This window comes from Staurois parvus, unplaced genomic scaffold (assembly GCF_062004578.1).
Source record: "Staurois parvus isolate SC_StPar_1 unplaced genomic scaffold, SC_StPar_1.0 ptg000679l, whole genome shotgun sequence".
Lineage (NCBI taxonomy): Eukaryota > Metazoa > Chordata > Amphibia > Anura > Ranidae > Staurois > Staurois parvus.
The window spans coordinates 1,483,111-1,502,576 of record NW_028318475.1 but is presented as its reverse complement, the minus strand read 5'-3'; the positions used below and the strand labels follow the sequence as shown (position 1 = coordinate 1,502,576).

The window sequence follows — 19,466 nt, the reverse complement described above, 5'->3', positions numbered from 1 at the left end:
TGTGCATGTGATTAGCTGTGACCATTCACAGCTAGGCACTAGTATACAATGGATGGCATGAATAAAGCCATCCATTGTATACAACTGTCATGTGACCTGCTGTGATTGGTCACAGCAGGTCACATGGTACCAGCAACGGGGGCCGGTACTAAGATCTGTCATCGGCCGTGTCCGAGGTACACGGCCGGTGACAGATCGCGCCGCTGCGCGGCTCTGCAGGAGCGCAAACTGCGCATGTGCGGGAGCACGCCAAATGGTGTGCACCCGGAATGCCGAAGCACTTTTGAAGCCGCCAAACGGCCATTGGCCGGGCGGCTAATGGTTAACTGGTATCCATTTTGTATAATGCCTGCATTTCAAGATGTGTGAACAGTTTGTTTCGTTTTGTAACGCCTCTCTCGTTTCTGAGAATACTATTTCACTGTAAACGGAACTACTTTATATAGTATCCCTCAACTATTTGCAGTTTCTGTTCTTCAGATAACTATATTGATAAGAGTGGCATGTTTCATTGGTCATCCTAAGATTAAGCAACACCCACGGATAACAGTTCTTGTTTTGCATTAAACTTTCAGAGATTTAGCTTGCACACGTCGGTGTCCGGAGCTTTATGTCTCCCAGGCCTGATAGTGAAAATAACGAGGACACGGGGCTACAGACATAGGCTGATTCCTATCACATGACTCTTGTGCACATCGCTAGATAGAGATGGGGCTCAGGTATTTGGGGGATGGGGTTCTGGGGAGACTGCTGCACACAAGTGGTTTTACCTTCATGCATAGAATTTTACATCCACTATACATGATATGTGCATGCACCTGATGCTTTTGATGATATTCCATTAAATTATTCAGCAAGTTATCTTCCAGTTTATGCAACGTGGCTTGGTAGTTAACCTAGGCTTAAGTTTATTCATGGTCAGCATATTTGCTTCTGAATGAGATGGTACATATGTGCGAATAAAATTATTCTACAAAACTACCACTGAGGTTAATTAGATTTTCTCAACCACGGTTCCTCCAGAGAATACCAGGTGTTTAAGCAATGCACAAATCTACCTTTAATAAAAATTATCACCACTGACACCAATATGTTTTTTTGGTAGTTGTATGGATGGGGGCATTCTTCTCTCTCCGCCAATGTAAGGAGGATTCCCTTGACTGACCACCATGCTATTGCTTTGTGAGCTGTAATTATTACCACCTTCCTGCATGGCCTATAGCAGATTGATGGCCGGGTGCGATGCTCCTCCATCTGAGAGGACTTCATATGATGTCCTCTGAGAAGGTGCCGTTCACATGGCCCCGCAGCAGCGAGATCTGTCACTGCTGATGACAGCTCACTACACCAGCCAGCTGCCTCTGTGACCAATCACAGCGGATCACATGACAATTGTATACAATGGATGGCTTCCTTTCATGCCATCCATTGTATACAATTGTGTTAGCTGTGATTGGTCACACGGTACAGACAGGGCAGATTACAGCCCATATGTACCATGTGATGGGCTTTGGCCAAATCACAGCTAATTACAACAAGACACTGAATGAATCAGTTTTATTCAGTAAAAATGGTTGCCAATATCAATGAAATTCTTTAGTATAAGCAATCATATTGTGTAAAAAAAACAAAAAACACACACACATTATATATAAAAAATTTCTTTTTTTCTTTTTTACATACTGTCACCTTAGTGTCCCTTACCACTGCCACACCAGTTATATGGATAACGCTGTACTGGACTGGTGACAATATGTATAAAAAAAAAAAGTTTTTTTTTCCCATTTCTTCATTTTCCAAAAAATTGTAACAAAAAAATTACAACTTCCAAAAATTCACCATGCCTCTTACTAAATACTTTGGACAATTTTCCAAAAATAGATCATTTGGGGGGTATTAGTACTATCCTGGTGATTTCGGGCTTCAAGAAATGAGAATGGCTGCCAGTACACCAGGATTGACAATTGTCAGATATGTATACACCATAGTTTGTGGACTTTGAAAATAATCCAAAATTAGTGTATATTATTTAAAGAAATGTAGCAGAATACATTTTGACCTAAATGTATGCAGAAAGGCTATTTATTTGCAAAATGTTATAACAAACGAAGAAAAAAAAAAAAAAAAACATGTTCTTCTAACGTTTTGGTCTTTTTTTTTGTTTATTTAGCAAAAAATAAAAAACTCAGTGGTGATTAAATACCACCAAAGAAAGCTATGTTCATGTGAAAAAAAACCCAAAAACTTTTTTTTATATGGGTACAGTGTCGCATGACCGCGCAATTGTCATTCAATGTGTGACACCGCTGAAAGCTGAAAATTGGCCTGGGCAAAAAATGCCCGGTATTGAAGTGGTTAATAGGGGTTTCCTGAGAGCTAAAAGTTATTTCAAGGGGTCCTTCATGTTAAGATGGTTGAGAAGGCTGGCTTAGATGGTGAAAAGAAGCAGCTTTATCTCCTCTCACATTATTGTGCTGACTAATGCAGGCCATAGATGGGGAGAAAAAAACGGCAGATTTTTCTTTTAAAAAACGAAAATTCGGTCGTTCAAGCGGCCGACGTTACCATCAATGGTAAAAAAAAAAAAAATCAGCCGATTTTCATCCCTTCTACAGCTGGCAAAAAGTGTCCCTGCAGAGAGCTCCGCTATTTCTGACAGTTCTCTGACAGTTCCTTCACATTTACAGCGGTTGAAACATTGTATCTATTTGTTTCCATTTAGGATACAGATGTTTTTATTCGGAAACAAATAGATACAATGTTTCAACCGCTGTAAATGTCAAAGAACTGTCAGAGAACTGTCAGAGAACTGTCAGAGAACTGTCAGAAATAGCGGAGCTCTCTGCAGAGATACTTTTTGCTGGACTGGAATTCTTATTTTCATCCTACTTCTTCTTCATCCTACTTCCTCCTCTTCCTCCTCTATCCTCTTCCTCCTCTATCCTCTTCCTCCTCTATCCTCTTCCTCCTCTATCCTCTTCCTCCTCTTCTTTTTGTCTTCCTCTTGCAGGCCACTGCTCATGCGCAGATTTTTTATCGGTAAAAAAAAAATCGGCCGATTTGCCCACTAATTGCCGCGAAAATCGGCCGATCGGCAAAATCGGCCGATTTTTTTCCAACTTTACCGAAAAACAAAAACGGCCAAAATACCGAAAAACGGCCGACCAAATCGCCCACTAACGATCCGAAAATCGGCCGATTTTATTTTCGGCCGACAAATCGGCCGATTTTCGACCCATCTATGGCCTGCATTAATAAAATCGGCCGATTTTCGGATCGTTAGTGGGCGATTTGGTCGGCCGTTTTTCGGTATTTTGGCCGTTTTTGTTTTTCGGTAAAGTTGGAAAAAAATCAGCCGATTTTGCCGATCGGCCGATTTTTGCGGCAATTAGTGGGCAAATCGGCCGATTTTTTACCGATAAAAAATCTGCGCATGAGCAGTGGCCTGCAAGAGGAAGACAAAAAGAAGAAAAAGAAGAAGAGGAAGAGGATGAAGAAGAGGATGAAGAAGAAGAGGAAGAAGAGGATGAAGAAGAAGAAGAGGATGAGGATGAAGAAGAGGATGAGGATGAAGAAGAGGATGAAGAAGAAGATGAGGATGAAGAAGAAGAGGATGAGGATGATGAAGAAGATGATGAGGAAGAAGAGGATGAGGATGAAGAAGAGGAAGAAGAAGAAGAGGATGAGGATGAAGAAGAAGATGAAGAAGAAGAGGATGAGGACGAAGAAGAAGAAGAGGATGATGATGAAGAAGAAGAGGATGAAGAAGAAGAAGAAGAAGAAGAAGAGGATGAGGATGATGAAGAAGAAGAAGAAGAAGAGGATGAGGATGATGAAGAAGAAGAAGTAGGATGAAAATAAGAAGAATTCCAGTCCAGCAAAAAGTATCTCTGCAGAGAGCTCCGCTATTTCTGACAGTTCTCTGACAGTTCTTTGACATTTACAGCGGTTGAAACATTGTATCTATTTGTTTCCGAATAAAAACATCTGTATCCTAAATGGAAACAAATAGATACAATGTTTCAACCGCTGTAAATGTGAAGGAACTGTCAGAGAACTGTCAGAAATAGCGGAGCTCTCTGCAGGGACACTTTTTGCCAGCTGTAGAAGGGATGAAAATCGGCCGATTTTTTTTTACCATTGATGGTAACGTCGGCCGCTTGAACGACCGAATTTTCGTTTTTTAAAAGAAAAATCTGCCATTTTTTCTCCCCATCTATGGCCTGCATAAATCACTGTCATTACTATCTCCTGATGACAGCTGTAGCTAGTTTTTCTTTGCAGAGAAATGTTAAGAGGACATGTACAGTGACTCTGGAAACAGCACTTAACACTTTCACAAAGATAAATCAGGAGAAGAAAAAATGACTGCCAGTACAATTAGAATGTTTCTCATGACTTGGCCAAGTCGCAGTGCGTAAAACGATTCTCCAGTGCATCATATCCGCTGCATGTAGCTGCTCTCTACCATCATACTAATAGCATACTTCACGCACTTGAAAAGAAGGTGTTGCTATAGAACAGTCTTGTAATTAACTAACTTGTGCTCTGTCCTTACATGCATATTTGAATCAGTACATTTTATAGTGATTTTAGAACAATGAAGAATTTAAAAACAATTGCATACGGGAAAACTCCTCTAAAGTATTATTCTAGGACACTTGAACAAAAATACTTGATATGCTGATTAAACCCATCACTTCTGAATTCAGTCATCTCAGCCAGAGACGGATTTATTCAAATAAGATATATATATATATACACACACACACACACACACACACACACACACACACACACACACACATACATACATACATTCAAAATGTAGAAAATATATCCTTCCTGTTCCATCCTGCCATAGAGTCCTGTTTTGTCTGCTGTTCCTATGCCTCAAACAAATGCTGTCTATATTTATTTGTCAATTGTTTATTTCAATAACTTAAAATGTGAGATTTGTATACTATATACTGTATAAGGCGCCTTTGCACACTAGCCTTTTTTTTTTAAGCTCAAAAACTGCTGGAAAAAACACGCTGGTAAAAGCGCGTTTAAGTAGTGTTTTAGAACTTAGAAGAGTTAGTACTTTATTAGCATTTTTACAGTACATGGAGAAAAAAAAAAAGTTAGAAAAAGAAAGCGGTTAGCATTTTTTTCCTGCTGGAAAAAACACTACAAAAGATGTTTTTTTCTGCTCCTGTATGTCAAAACTAAAAAAATACTACTAGCCTAAAGTCGTGTGCAGGGACACATAGAACACTAATTAGCTTCTATGAGCAGAAAAAAAAAATACTAAACAACAACTTCTAGGAGCTTAAAAAAAAAAAAAAAAAAAAAAAAAAGGATAGTGTGCGTGCAGCATAATCTGCAATCATCAGGCTATCTGTACTGTCATATATACCATTCCAGGAAAAAATTGCTTCCATATACACCTAATATGACAGCTTCATGTTTCTTTTTTGAAGTCTGTCTTTTTGTGTTGTCTTTTGTTAACATGCAAAAATACTGTGATCCACGACCTTCATTCTCTAAATCAGAGTGTAGAATAGATATAACATATGTGCCAATTAATTATTCCGTAGTATACCCCAGAAACTGCTATGATGGACAGACCTCAAACTTGGACATGTGATAGGCTAATAAATGTATAAAACCCGGAATATAATTTATTTTCCCAGTTTTCCAAAATAGGGGCTAATGGGGTGAACGGTTGCACAGTTGGAGGTTGTCACATCTAGGATATTTTCTCACAGTAAGTAACTTGGAAGCAGGGCTTAAAAGGTATTTCAAGATGTGGTCTATAGCGTGAAGGTTTGTCAGAAAAGGCTCTACAGCCCCTTTACATCACTGCATTGTGGTAAGGCACCACCATAAAATGCTCCTGCGATGCAGCACACAACTAAATACCCAACGACGCACAACTGCTGTATTAGGCAAAAAGGTGAAGGTGCTTTTTTTTTTTTTTTTTTAAATTCTGGTACTCTGGCAGCTCATTTAAAATGAATGGTCTGCCCTAATACAATGCAAGTTAACTAGTGTCTTTTAACCTCCCTGGCGGTCTGATTATTTAATATTTTTGGTGCTGAAAGTGGTACCATTATTTTGCATGGAAATGAGTAGTTTTTTTATTGTAGGCTGTGATTTTTAGGAATAACTCACTGAAATCTGTCTGAACAAGAGTCTAAATCATACATTTAATTCAATAATATAATCAAACCAAAAACACTGAAATTTGAAATATAGCACCAAGTTCGCACATCGCTGAGCAAAGTTGCAAAATTGTTTTCAGTGTCTGATGACAAATTTCTCCACAAATCATTATCACTCAATTCTGCAAGTGGTTCTGATTTACTATCGCTGTTCTCTAGCTGGTCTAAAACCGCTTTTGACCTAAAGGGACACTTTTTGGACACCATGGACTTTCCTAAGTTTCCAGGCAGAAAGAACAATCAAAATGCAGACAGGGCACAGGACAAAGCACTAGGGACAAAATGTATGTGAAATGGGTTGAAACAGCAATGTTTTACTATGTAAAATTGTTTTGAAAAAAAATGACTTTTTAAATTTTCAAATTTCCCACCGCCGGCGGCGCCCGTACGTCCCGACGTCACAGGGACCGGAACACAGGAGGCGGATGCCGGCATGGGACGGAGGAGATGGCCGGGGACGCTGCAGGGGACACATCGCGGGAGCGAAGGACAAGGTAAGTGCTGCAGGGACTCCCTATGCAGCGCCGCATGGTAAGCCCGAGTGTAGCTCGGGGTTACCGCTTTTGGCACTGACATTTTACCCCGAGCTACACTCGGGAATACCGTTAGGGAGGTTAATGCAACACACTGCAGTAGACAAGTGTGAAGTCAGCCTTAAGGCTAGGTTTACAAATGTGCAGCTGCGGGACCTGCACAAAAATACCTTTCTGGAGACTGAAAGAGAAGTGATTGAGAATAGAGATAGGGATGTGCTTTTGATAAATAGAAAAACTAAGGAGGACAAAAAGGAAATCGCCTTTATTACTAATTTTAATAACCAATATAGGAATGTAGAGAAGATTTTCAAAAAACACTGGCCAATATTGCTCAAGGATAATACGTTAAAGGAGATTAACCCTAAAAAACCAAAGTTTATATATAGAAAAAATATATCATTGAAGATGAAACTGGTCTACAATGTTCTAGACCAGGGGTGGGCAAACTTTTTGACTTGAGGGCCGCAATGGGTTCATATATTGGACCCGGACCAAGAGTAGATGAATGATGTGTATGTGTCATCCATAGTAAGTATAGTAATATTCCCCCATAGTAATTAATCCCCCATACAGTAATTCATCCCCCATAGTAATTCATCCCCCATATAGTAATTCATCCCCCATATAGTAATTCATCCCCCCTATAGTAATTCATTCCCCATATTAAGTCCCCAAGTCCCCCCTGTGTCAATTCACTTACCTTTGCTCCGCGTGTTCCTCTCCCCGTGTTCCCGCACTGTTCCGGTGTAGCATGAAAATCTGTCTCCTATGAGGATCTGTCCCCCTCGACGTATCTGCGCATGTGCCAGTTTCAGGCATTAGCAGCCGATCGGCGATCTCCGGCACATGCGCAGATACGTCGAGGGGGACAGATCCTCATAGGAGACAGATTTTCATGCTACACCGGTCTTCAGGGCGGACTGTGAGAGGAGCCTAGCGGGAGCCAAGCTCCGCGGGCCGGATTAAAAGGTCCGCCGGGCCGTATACGGCCTGCGGGCTGTAGTTTGCCCATTGCTGTTCTAGACCCACCTAAAGAAATTAATTTTTTTCCTGAATTGCAAGGTTTTTTTAACTGTAATAAATGCAAGGCATGTAAAACAGTAAAGAAAGATTTAAAGAAAAAAAGAAAAAGTTTTGCTTCAACATATACGAATAAAGAATATAAGATAAATTCGCTAATTTCATGTAATTCATCCCACGTGATCTATGTCTTAGAGTGCCCATGTCATCTACAGTACGTAGGGAGAACAGGGAGGCTATTAAAAACAAGAATTGGAGAGCATCTTAATAATATAAGAAAGGGGTATGATAAACATAGTGTGTCAAAGCACTTTAAATTTAAACATAATAGTGATCCAAGTCTAGTAACCTTTTATGGAAAAGAGAGTGTGAAAAAACATTGGCGAGGAACAGATATGATTAATGAAATATCCAAAAGGGAGACATTTTGGATATACGAATTAGATGTATTGAAACCTAATGGTTTAAATATAGATATTGATCTAAATTGTTTTGTAACGAATTTTTAAATATTCTTTGGAGTAAAAAATGAGGGGTTGTATGTTGGGTTATGTCTGTCCTTAGGGAGAGACGAGATAAAAGAGATATATATATGTACATATATATTTTTTAAGGTTAGGTATTGGGAGTGGAGTCCCCCTTTGAGAAAATTGGGAATTATGGGGTAAGGTCCCTTTAAGTGAAAAATTGGGCTCATTATTGTTTGAAAGGATGCTCCGTGATGTTGAGTTTCCATATATATATGATCAGAAGGAAGGAAAATATATAATATATGTACATATATATCTCTTTGGGGTTATGGATTGTGGTGGAGTTCCCTTTATAAACCCTTGTATAAAGCTTGTTACTAATGTGATAGGATTTTTGAAAGTAAATGTACTGGTTAATAATGGGACTCACGTTTTTGAATACTGTGTGATAGAGTTCCCCTTTATAGGGCTTGCTATTATATGATAAGCCCTTTTAGGTAAATAGTTTGATTTAAAATGTAGTTCACTTTTTTAATATATGATTTGTATGGTAAAATATATGAATCAGTCGTGATATTGTTATAGATCTGCCTATATGTTTGTATCCTTACCAATTGAGCGGCGGTGTCACTATAGCGCCGCTGCTATTGGTTAAGAAGTACCGCTATGCAGAGTGCGAGCGGTATATATGAGTTGAACTGACGTCTTGATCCATGCCGCTCCGTGAGGACGTCGGAGTGACGAAATGCGTAGGGCGGAGCCTATTGGATGACGTCAGGACGTTCCCTGTAGCTGTCGGCGAGGTGTCCACGGTGAACGGAGTTCGTCCATTCTGTGTATCCCGTCGCTTTTTATACCAGTGTCAGGTGGACACTTGATTTTGATATTGCCATATATTTGGAGGATGATCGATATATAAAGTGGTCTTGGCCATACTTCAGAGTGGCTGCAGAGTATTGCTCCTGGTATCTGGATGATTTCAAACTACAGAGTGTTGCTTCATGATTTGGATTCTCTCATCGCTCCCAGAGCAAATACGCTTGTGCTGATTTATAATTTGATCAGCATTGAGCTCTGGTCAGTTTATTCCATTCATCTGGTGGTGGATTGAGCACGGTGTATTTATACGTTTAAGAAGAAATTTCTTTGGGGTGTTGGACTTTTTGCACTAATAATTTATGGACTGTTGCACTGGGGATTTTTTGTTTATACATTGAATTTATGGTGTTTGGTTTTTTTAGCACAATATATGAATTTTTTTAGCACAACATATGAATTTTTGATATAATTTAGCGCATTCCGATTTTTTGATTTTTTACAAAAATACCTGCAGCTGTACCACCCACAAAGAGCAATGAGGGACCCGTGGCTGGGTGCCATTAATTCTAATGGCACGCCGCCCGTACTGGAAATCGCAACCATACTGGGAACCTCGGGTCACATGCGAGCTGCGATTTACAAAAGTGCAGGGACTTCTTCCCCGCGTGTACCGGGGCACAGGAGTCCATTCAAATGAATGGGCTCTTGTGCCTGCGCAAAATGTGGCCCGCACGGCCGGAGATATGTGAACCAGGGGTAAAAGGTAACTTTACTCAAAATTAAGCAATCCTTTAATTATATCATGCATTTGTAAACTAATTTAAAATGTATCAAAGAAATACTTTTCTGACATATATCTTTATGTGCTCTGAAGTCCATTTTATAATGCTTTTTTAAATCACTTTTCAGTAGAAGAGAGCCCCAGTAGGTAAAGAACAGAAAGATGTGATGGGAATACAAATTTACAAACCAAATTTCTATCAATACACTATGCAAAGCCACAGGTATGTCCCTTTTAGTTTACTTCGCATTTATACAGGTGCCTACATTAAAAATAGTATAATGCCATGTTCATACCTTTGCACTTCTATAGCACATAAAAGCACATGAATACATTGCAGGAGATTTACTAAAACCAGAGTGTGTAAAATATGGTGCATCTAGGCAATAAAACCTGGAAGTCAATTGGTTTCTATGCGAATGCTCAATTGAAGAAGATGAAGTTAGAAGCTGATTGGCTACCATGCACAGCTGGACCAGAAAATGAGTGATTCAGTTTTAGTAAATTTCCTCCACTGGGTCCAATGAGGCTGTTCATAAAATGAGACAAGTCTGATTTTATATGCATATATATGCATTTTCTGGCCTATTGAAGCACATGAAAATGTATGTACTGTGAATTTGCATGCATTTTGTATTGCATTTTCAAGTTCTTGCAGGTGAGCACATGGTATCATTTCCTCTGGATGCCTTTCATGTGCTCAGCCACAATTCACTTGCCATGATACCTGCCATGTGCTCTGCCTACCCAGGAGCAGGAAAACCAGAAAGCACATTCCCTCATGATGTCACAACATGAAAATCATCACATTGGCTGAAACTAAAAAAAATGCACAAAGCATGAAAACACATGTAATGTGCACTTAAATGAACATTAAAAAAATGTAGGGAAAAAAACAGCATGACAGCGGAAACGGATATATGTGAACAGGGCATAAAACAAATCCCTTGTATTCTATTTATAGCAATCTCTGTATCCAGCTACTAGTCAAATTACATAAATATGATGGTATACATTATTTAGCAATTCGGGTTATTATTACTAAATTTCTATAACAAAAAATCCCAGACAATAAAAATACCAAGGTAGGCAACATTTGCCTACCTGCAAGTTACAAACAAGCTTGCCTGGGACATTGCAGGAAAATTCCTGCTCCTATTAAAAAGCATCCCCACTTGGTGGCTCAGGTAAATTACCAGATCAAAAAGATACTGGCGTTCCCGATTCACTGGATACAAATATTTCACTCACCAAAGTACTGTCCTGATTATCATTGAGTTCAGAGAGCTTGCTGCTGGATTTCTGTCTTTTTGGTTTGCTTCTTTCTTCAATGTAACCAGAGCAATTATCCTGAAGTTTCTCCACTTCCTGCAACAGTCCACAGTCCTCAAGGCCACCACACCCAGAAGGGATATTCTCCTTGTTAATCATCTCCCTAAAAACACAAGAAATCTTTAACACGAGTTTTTACAAAATAATGCAGACAATCGCTAGCAAATTACAGCTTGATTGTAAGACGTAAAAATCAATAAGTTACCATTTGACGTTTTAAAAGGCGTTTACGGTTAAACAAAAGAACCAATGTTTTCACAACTAAAACGTTCCTACTGCCAGAAAAGCCCAAGCAATATAGGCAAAGTGTGAGTGAAGGCAAAACTTTTTATTTTTGGATAGAATAGGGAATAGTTACAACTTGTTTTTCTTTATGTTTTTTTTTTTTTGTGGTGTCCCATTGGGTAGACTTCTCTTCTAGAAGGAAAAAATACAAAGATACATCCAAAGGAAATTATATCTCCTCAAGACAGTTGTCACAAGAACAGGTTTCCCCCTCAATCCCATCAAGATGTTCGGAAAATAGAAAAAATTTATCACCAGAACTTAGCATTATTTTTCTAAGCCTGACCCCAATGTCCCAATGGCAACACAGATAGGTCGACTCCATGTGTTAGGTCATGGAGAGGCTAGGAAAATGCATTTTTTTTTATTTTTAGTTAAATTTATTAAGGCTTGTTTTTTTAAAATTAAAATAAAACAAATATGTCATACTTGCCTACTCTTTGCGCAAAGCAGCCCCAATCCTCCTCTTTTTGGGTCCCATGCCAGTGCTCTTGGCTTGTCTTCTTCATCCAGTGCTCCATAGGAAGCAGCTTCCCATAGGGGCACTCGTGTGCGCTCGCTCCCAAGCCCTGCTGCCTACACCCATAGACAGACAGTGGGATGCTAGAATGCTAGAATCTCTGCTTTTGTTGCCTGTTTCCCTTTTGCAGATCTTCCCTAACGTCCAGTCTGGTAAATTGTTCTCCTCAGAACTGCAAGGGAGGGGATAAAAATAAATAAACCCACCATCTCTCTCATATATATATATATATATATATATATATATATATATATATATATATATATATATATATATATATTAAAGTTTTTGGTATAGGTACACCAAAGACGGCTGTTTCCAGGGGAGGGTACTGTTAATGTTATAGCATAGACATTATGATAACAGCTTGCTGAAGACCCTTTTCTATTCCAGCTGTGCACAAAGCCAGATTGGTGTGAAGGAACTGGAGTGGCCTGTGCACAGCCCTGACCCCAAGCTTATGGAACACCTTTTCAATGAATTGTAATGCCAACTGCAAGCCAGGTGTTCTCATTCAGCATCACAAATGCCCTTTTGACTGAATGGACACAATTTGCCAACAGACAAGATCCAAATTCTAGTGGAAAGCCTTCCCACATGGGGTGGGTTTGGGGCACACTACATATTATGTCTGTCTAAGGAGTAAGATGTCGAACAGATTAATATAGGTGGGCAGATGCCCATAAACCTATGGCTATATAGTATATGAACACCACACAAAATGTTTTACATGGATGAAATACATCCACTGGTATTTATTTTGTAGTGTTAAACCAAGAATCAAAATAGATTCAAGTGTTACTAAAAAATGTGTCAGTGTTACGTGACTGATCCACACAAAATTGTCCATAATGTGTTTTGATAATTTTTCTAAAAATGATCAAAAAACAAGATAATAAAAGACAGTTGAATGTGTATTTAACCTCTTTGCTGAAACCTCAAACTAAGTTTTGGTACAACGCTCTGCCTAAAAATGTACATATGTGAAACTAAACTGTCACAGGGTCTCAAAATATATTTATGCAAGCAATATAAGCATGACTTGTTTAAAGCGTAAAGTTAACTTTTGTCATAAAAATCCAAAAGGTGAACTAATGCTCTCCTCCCCGATCTCTGCTGTAGCGGTCCAAGGATATGAAATATGCGCTCCTCATCTTCTTTCTGCAGGGCTTCCAGGATGGATCAAAGCAATTTTGACTGGTTAGCGCCAGCACAGATAAATTCTCTGATCCGTCCCAGGAGCCCTGCAGAAAGAAGGGGGAGAAGAGCATGGATTTCACATTCCCAGACCACTACACAGGCTGCATGGGCACCGACAGCTCATCACCCATGGAGGTAATTACAGCTGTTTTGAGGCACAATAAAAACATTTTGCATCTTTAGGGCTTGTTCACACCATACAAGCATCATTGCCAAGATGTTTTGTATGCTTTGGAGTCCACCTGTGATATCCACCAATAGATGAGTCCATTGATTGGACATGGATTCATCTCAGCAATCAAGAGAAATGGGAGGCACCGGAACTAAAATTTCATGTGTTGTTGCAAAGGGCCTGAATACTTGTGTTAATGTGATATTTCAGTTTTTATTTTTAATAAATTCACAGACATTTCTAAAATTCAGTTTTTGTTTTGTCATTATGGGGTACTGAGTGTAAATTAATGAGAAAAAAAAAATAATTTAAAGAAACTGCAGTATCAGGCTGCAAGATAAAATAATTGAAAAAAGTGAAGGGGGTCTGAATGCTTTATGAATGCACTGTATATGGTGACACAGCTCCTCCTGGGTTCACCTTGTATATTTACAGGTAATTCACAAGGAGGAAAACAAATCATACTGTATATATTATATATATATGCCAATAAATAAGTGATCACTCTGCTTGCCTTTAATCTCTTCATAACAATCTGCTACTTGAAGATGAATGCTTGATCACCATACCCATACACAGTACTGCAGCAATGCCTCTTCAACACTAAAGAAAAAACATTTTGGCACTTGAGGAATTTAATTCTGGGTCTCTACCCGTTTCTTTGCATTAGCCACCAGTGCTGCTATGATAACTAATGCCAATATTAAAATTGCAATTCCTGACAACCCAGGAAACTTGTTTTCAAAGGTAAAAATGGAGTTTCATCATTACAACCCACACAATCTGTTATTATAGACCCTGTAATACAATCAACATTTTTTTTTTCCCAAAAAGAACAAAATTAACAGCACCTGGCATGAGATGCTGGTTGGTATAAAATTACTGCACACACAACGACAATCAGCCATTAGTTCTCTCTATACACTCACATTTAGGGCTCGTTCACACTTGACTGTTTTACCAACGCTTGCCAAACGCCCCTATAGCGTTTGGCAAGCGTTGGTCCGGCGCTTGCAGAGCGTTTTCTAACGCTCGGCAAACGCTCCGCAAATGCCGCAAGCACGGTTTAGCGAGGGTTGCTAGGCATTTGCCGAGCGCTAAACACGCCCCTCAAACGCCTAGAATGAAGTTTGAATGGTGTTACCGCTCCGCAAACGCCCCGCAACCAAGCCGCAAATGCCCGAGCGGCACCATAGACAAGAATAGGAGGCTTTAACGCCTCCTGACTCGTCCAGAGGCGTCCGTTTTGCCGCGCCACAACACTTCCGCTCCCGTTAGAACGGCACCATGTGCTGCAATGTGCAGAATTGCCAGAGGCGTTTGGAAAGCGGTAAAAACGCTTCCCAAACGCCTCTCTGCTGCCTGCAAACAACGCTAGTGTGAACGTAGCCTTAGCAGCCTGAGATACACATTGGACTGATTGCAACAACATAATTATTGAGCATTCAAAACAATGGTGCAATGAGGTTTCTAGCACGCACAGAAAGCCTTTGTAGATACATTATATATTAAGAACAGAAACAAACTGCACTCTCTCTGACAGGTCCACTTTAAGACTAATGCATACTAACAGAGTCCCAGTATTTCCTTACATGTCTCTGGGCTTTTTCCGAATCTCATCTTGCTCTTTCAGATGTCTTCGCCTCTGCCTGGCAGAGAGGCTCGTGGAAGGTGAAGATGTGCCAGACTCGGATTCCTCTGAACTTTGACTTCCAGGACCAAGAACATCAAAAAGATGTTGCTCCACAGCAGTCCTGATTGTCCTCTCCAAAAGTCTGTGAAGAGCAGAAAAGCTGTTGCAGATGACGCATGCACACTGAACATATCTATTATGTAGCATCTCAATTCTTCTACGTTCTCCTTTTTAGTATTATGCAGACACTTTGTGAATCAGTAGTAGTTACACACACACAGATAACCCATGAACCTTCAGTATACGTCACCCAATTAATGCAAACCAGAGATGTAACAATGAGGAAGAGAACAGCCCATGTGTATTTAAGCCAGAGTAGACAATGTAGAAATTAGGGATTCTCACATACTAGTGTTAATGATGCTACTTTAATATGAGTACAGGATGAGGATCTGCCTGCTTACATAGCAACAAAAAAACACCAAAAACTTTTACATATCACAAAAATGGTCCAATTTCAGAAGCGAAAAATTATATTTACCTTGCAAAATATTCCAATGGTACTATTTTTGGGGAGCTTTTCAACTGCTGTAATTTGAAATGGTTTTCTGGTTCCTCAACATAGTCCCTTAAGTGAGCATGCTGCCACCTAGATTTGACGAGCTGGCTTCTAGTTTCAGCTTTAAAACCCAATTCCAGCCAGAAAGTGTACTACATTTTTGCAAAAGTATGGGAGGTTTAGAACCTCTGTTATATTTAAAAGAGAAGTATTGCCAAAGCCCTATTGGTCATATTTCTCCTGTGCTTCTCCTATGGGTCTCAGGAATGCCCTTAGTTCTGAACTCCTGTGAACCAGATTCAGCTTCTAAAGCCCGCTGTCAGCTGTTGTCACAGAGGCAGTCCAGGCTCTGCAGGGATCCCAACAATACTGTCGGGATCTACCCAGATGCCTGACAGCTGGCTCAGCCTCTCAGCACACCACTGAGAACGAGCTAGCCACTTCTGCCCCCGCCCCACACACACACACCCCGATGCTCCAGTGAGCGGCGAAGGGGCAAAGCACAGAGCTAGCGACCGATACTGCTCAGACACGAGAACTAAGCGATCAGTGGTCTTCGATCTCTCAATTTCTTTAATGCCCGCAATTCTTTTTACTGCTGCACCTTTCACTGCTCCATCCCCCCTCCCTTCCCTATTTCAGGGACTCTTCAATTCTTTGCTAAAGGGAATCACCCCAATACAGAGCCACATACAGGACTGAAATCCATATACAAGACTAGATTGCAGGACTCAAATTATTGTTCTACTTTAAAGAAATATTTAAAAAATATTTTATATGCAGGACTCCTATTTATAAAATGTGCTGTGCTTAAAATAGGTGATCTGCACTTACATTTTTCTCCTAGTCCCCCTGCAAAGTTTTATATATATACCTACAAGTAAAGTCCACTAATGCAGCTTCCTGTGATGGTGTGGCAATGGTACTGCACTGCTCCTGAATTCAGAGCAGAGTTGTCCCACTCATGTAGTCTGTGCCAGTTTACACTCCAGTGGGATGAAAAAATGTTGTCATCAGCATTGTCACTAGGGCTACTTTCACACTGATCTGCCGCAAAAACACATAGGTGCTTTTACCACGCGGAGCGTTTTAAAGGACACGGGACTTAAAAACTGCACCAAAAACGCTTCTCAGAGGGTTTTCTACTTCTTTTGATGGGAAGAGGCATTTTTTTTTTTTTTTTAACTCCCCAAACATGCCCCAAAAAAGCTTCAAGCAGGAGTTTGTACACCGCACCACAACGCCTCCGTGTGAAAGCATAGATATAAATTCACATACATAGGAAAGCATTTTTCTTGAGCTTTTCCGGTGTTTTTTTTTTTTCTTTTTAAAACGCAAAAGCACTTCAAAAACTTCAGTGTGAAAGTAGCCTATAGTTACAAACCTGTAGCAATCAGCACCTGGACACACCTAGTCTTGCCCACTGCTTTCTGGATTTACAGCACAGACTCTGTTGCTGAAACCTTCCCACTCTAGGCTGCAGTGTCTGGGAGAGGAAGCGTGTGAAACAAAAATAAAGAAGGATTTGGCTCAGTCACTGAAGTATTTTGGCTCATTTTATTAGATATTGACTTGACTATTGCTTTAGACTGCAGGAGCCTTTAGATGTATATTAGCATATAAAAATCATTTTTGAAAAACAATACAAACTAAAGCTGGCCATACACTGGTGTTTATTTTCCAGTGGGCTGAACAGGAAAAAAAAAAAATTTGACAAGTCAAAATTCAGCCAGTCACTGCTGAACCAGATGAATTTCAACCAATGTATAGCCAGCTTTGTAATTGACTAAAACTGATAGTGTGAGTCCAAAATGAGAAGAGCAACAATGTTGTGCAAAGTACAGCATTAAATGGTAATCAATCAGAAATCACGCTTTCACAGATGACAACAGGACATACAAATGTTATAGATTGCTTTGGGACATGGGAGATTGCACATTATCATTGCTCTATGCACCATTTCACTAATCTAACATTACAATGTAGGCTTTTTAAATGCAGCCGCTTAATATGAAATACATTTCTCCCAAGAAGAAACTAATCAAAAGTAAACTATTTTGAGTATTAATAGAGTTTACAAATGTAATTTAATGTGATAAAAAGGTTTTCAACTGCACATCGTTGAGTACTCTCGAGCTCTGTAGTAAACAAGGTGTAATCCTGCTAATCACTACCCCACCTCCTATGTATAGACACACACTAACACAAAAAAAAGCTTAGTCACTTACTCTCTACCAGCAGGGACGGAGTTGACCTGGGCCACGTGACCACTGCAAAAAGAAAAGAACAGTAGCATTAAGTGGCATACTTCTCTCAAATTAACAGGAGGCACAAGAAAAAAAATACAGCCTTGTAGCAAGCACTGCTGCCCTCTGAGAAGGTTTGCATCATCTCCAAAAGTGGATTAAAATGTGATCCTCTGTCAAGATCTAATCTCCTACACACACACCTTTTATATTGATGTACCTAATGTTCGCATAATTAGATTGACTGCCCTACACATAAAAGTATGACCCTACAAAAATTATTACGAAAAATGTGCTAAGGGCATGCTAGGAGGGTAACTTTTGTGAATAAAAAAAATAAATAAATAAATAAATAATCAAGATAATTCACAGAAAAAGAACAAAACACACACAAATTTCTAAAAATGTGGATCTATATCAAAGACTTAAGGTATTGTCGCAAGCTGTTCTGAATGAAAAAAATAAATAAATAATAGCAATGTCAACACTTTTTTTCCCCAGTTTTAAGTAGTGTACCGTGGAAACAAATTCTATAGCAACTACAAGAACACATTCCTTCAACATTTCTTAAAAGTAATGATTAACTATAGAAGTAATAAGAGTAATCTAGTAGCAGTAATGGTGATAAAGGGTTTACAAAAAAAAAAAAAAAAAAAAAAAAAAAACCACCACCACTAACTTGTGACTCGTATAAACCATACCATGTATTTTATAAATGCATAAGATGTGAACATATTTTTTTTTTAAAGTCGATACTTCCCTCTCTCCCCCCCATTTGGAAGTAGGAAAGCTTAACCTCCCTAGCGGTCTGATTATGTCAGTATTTCTGTGCTCAAAGTGGTACTTTTTTTGCATGGAAATATGTATTTTTTTTTATTGTAGGCTGTAATTTTTAGGGATAACTCACTGAAATCTGTCCGAACAAGAGTCTAGTAAACATCCCGGGTATGATAAAAATTTGAAACACGAAATCATAAATTTAATAATCATAAAAAAAAAAAATATAATAAATTTAATTCAATAATATAATCAAACCAAAAACACTGAAATTTGAAATAGAGCGCCAGTTCGCACATCGCTGAGCAAAGTCGCAAAATCGTTTTCAGTGTCTGATGACGAATTTCCCCACGAATCATTATCACTCAATTCTGCAAGTGGTTCTAATTTACTATCGATGTTCTCTAGCTGGTCTAAAACCGCTTTTGACCTAAAAGGGACGCTTTTTTGGACGCCATGGACTTTTCTCAGTTTCCAGGCAGAGAGAACAGTAAAAATGCAGGCAGGGCACAGGACAAAGCACTAGGGACAAAATATATGTGAAATGCTTTGATACAGTAATGTTTTACTATGTGATTTTAGTGTATTGAGTGAATGTCACTTTTTGACATTTTTAAATTTCCCGCCAGTTCCGTCCCCATACGTCCTGACGTCGCAGGGGACGGAACCCAGGAGACAGATGCCGGCATCGGCTGGAGGACATTGCCGGGGACACTGCAGAGGGGACATCGCGGGAGCGAAGGGCAAGGTAAGTGCAGAAGGGATCCCGGAGCAACGCTGCAGTGTATTCCCGAGTGTAGCTCAGGGTTTCCACTTGTGGTGCTGAAACTTTATCCAGAGCTACACTTGGGAATACTTCCAGGGAGGTTAAAACCCTTGTCAATTTTTTTTTGTCATCTTTGTCCCA

At 39.5% G+C, this 19,466-nt stretch overlaps 1 protein-coding gene across 4 annotated transcripts in view; it reads right to left on the bottom strand.

Moving 5' to 3' along the window:
• The window catches only part of FAM13A (family with sequence similarity 13 member A), a 270,449-nt gene that overhangs the window by 55,166 nt on the left and 195,817 nt on the right, over positions 1-19,466 (bottom strand). For all 4 annotated transcript variants that reach the window (XM_089652312.1, XM_089652310.1, XM_089652311.1 and 1 more), the window contains 3 exons: positions 17,765-17,806; positions 14,937-15,119; positions 11,087-11,270 (listed from right to left, as the gene is read on the bottom strand). In XM_089652312.1, the coding sequence (XP_089508438.1) occupies positions 11,087-11,270; positions 14,937-15,119; positions 17,765-17,806 (409 nt within the window). The remainder of the gene's footprint in view (positions 1-11,086; positions 11,271-14,936; positions 15,120-17,764; positions 17,807-19,466) is intronic.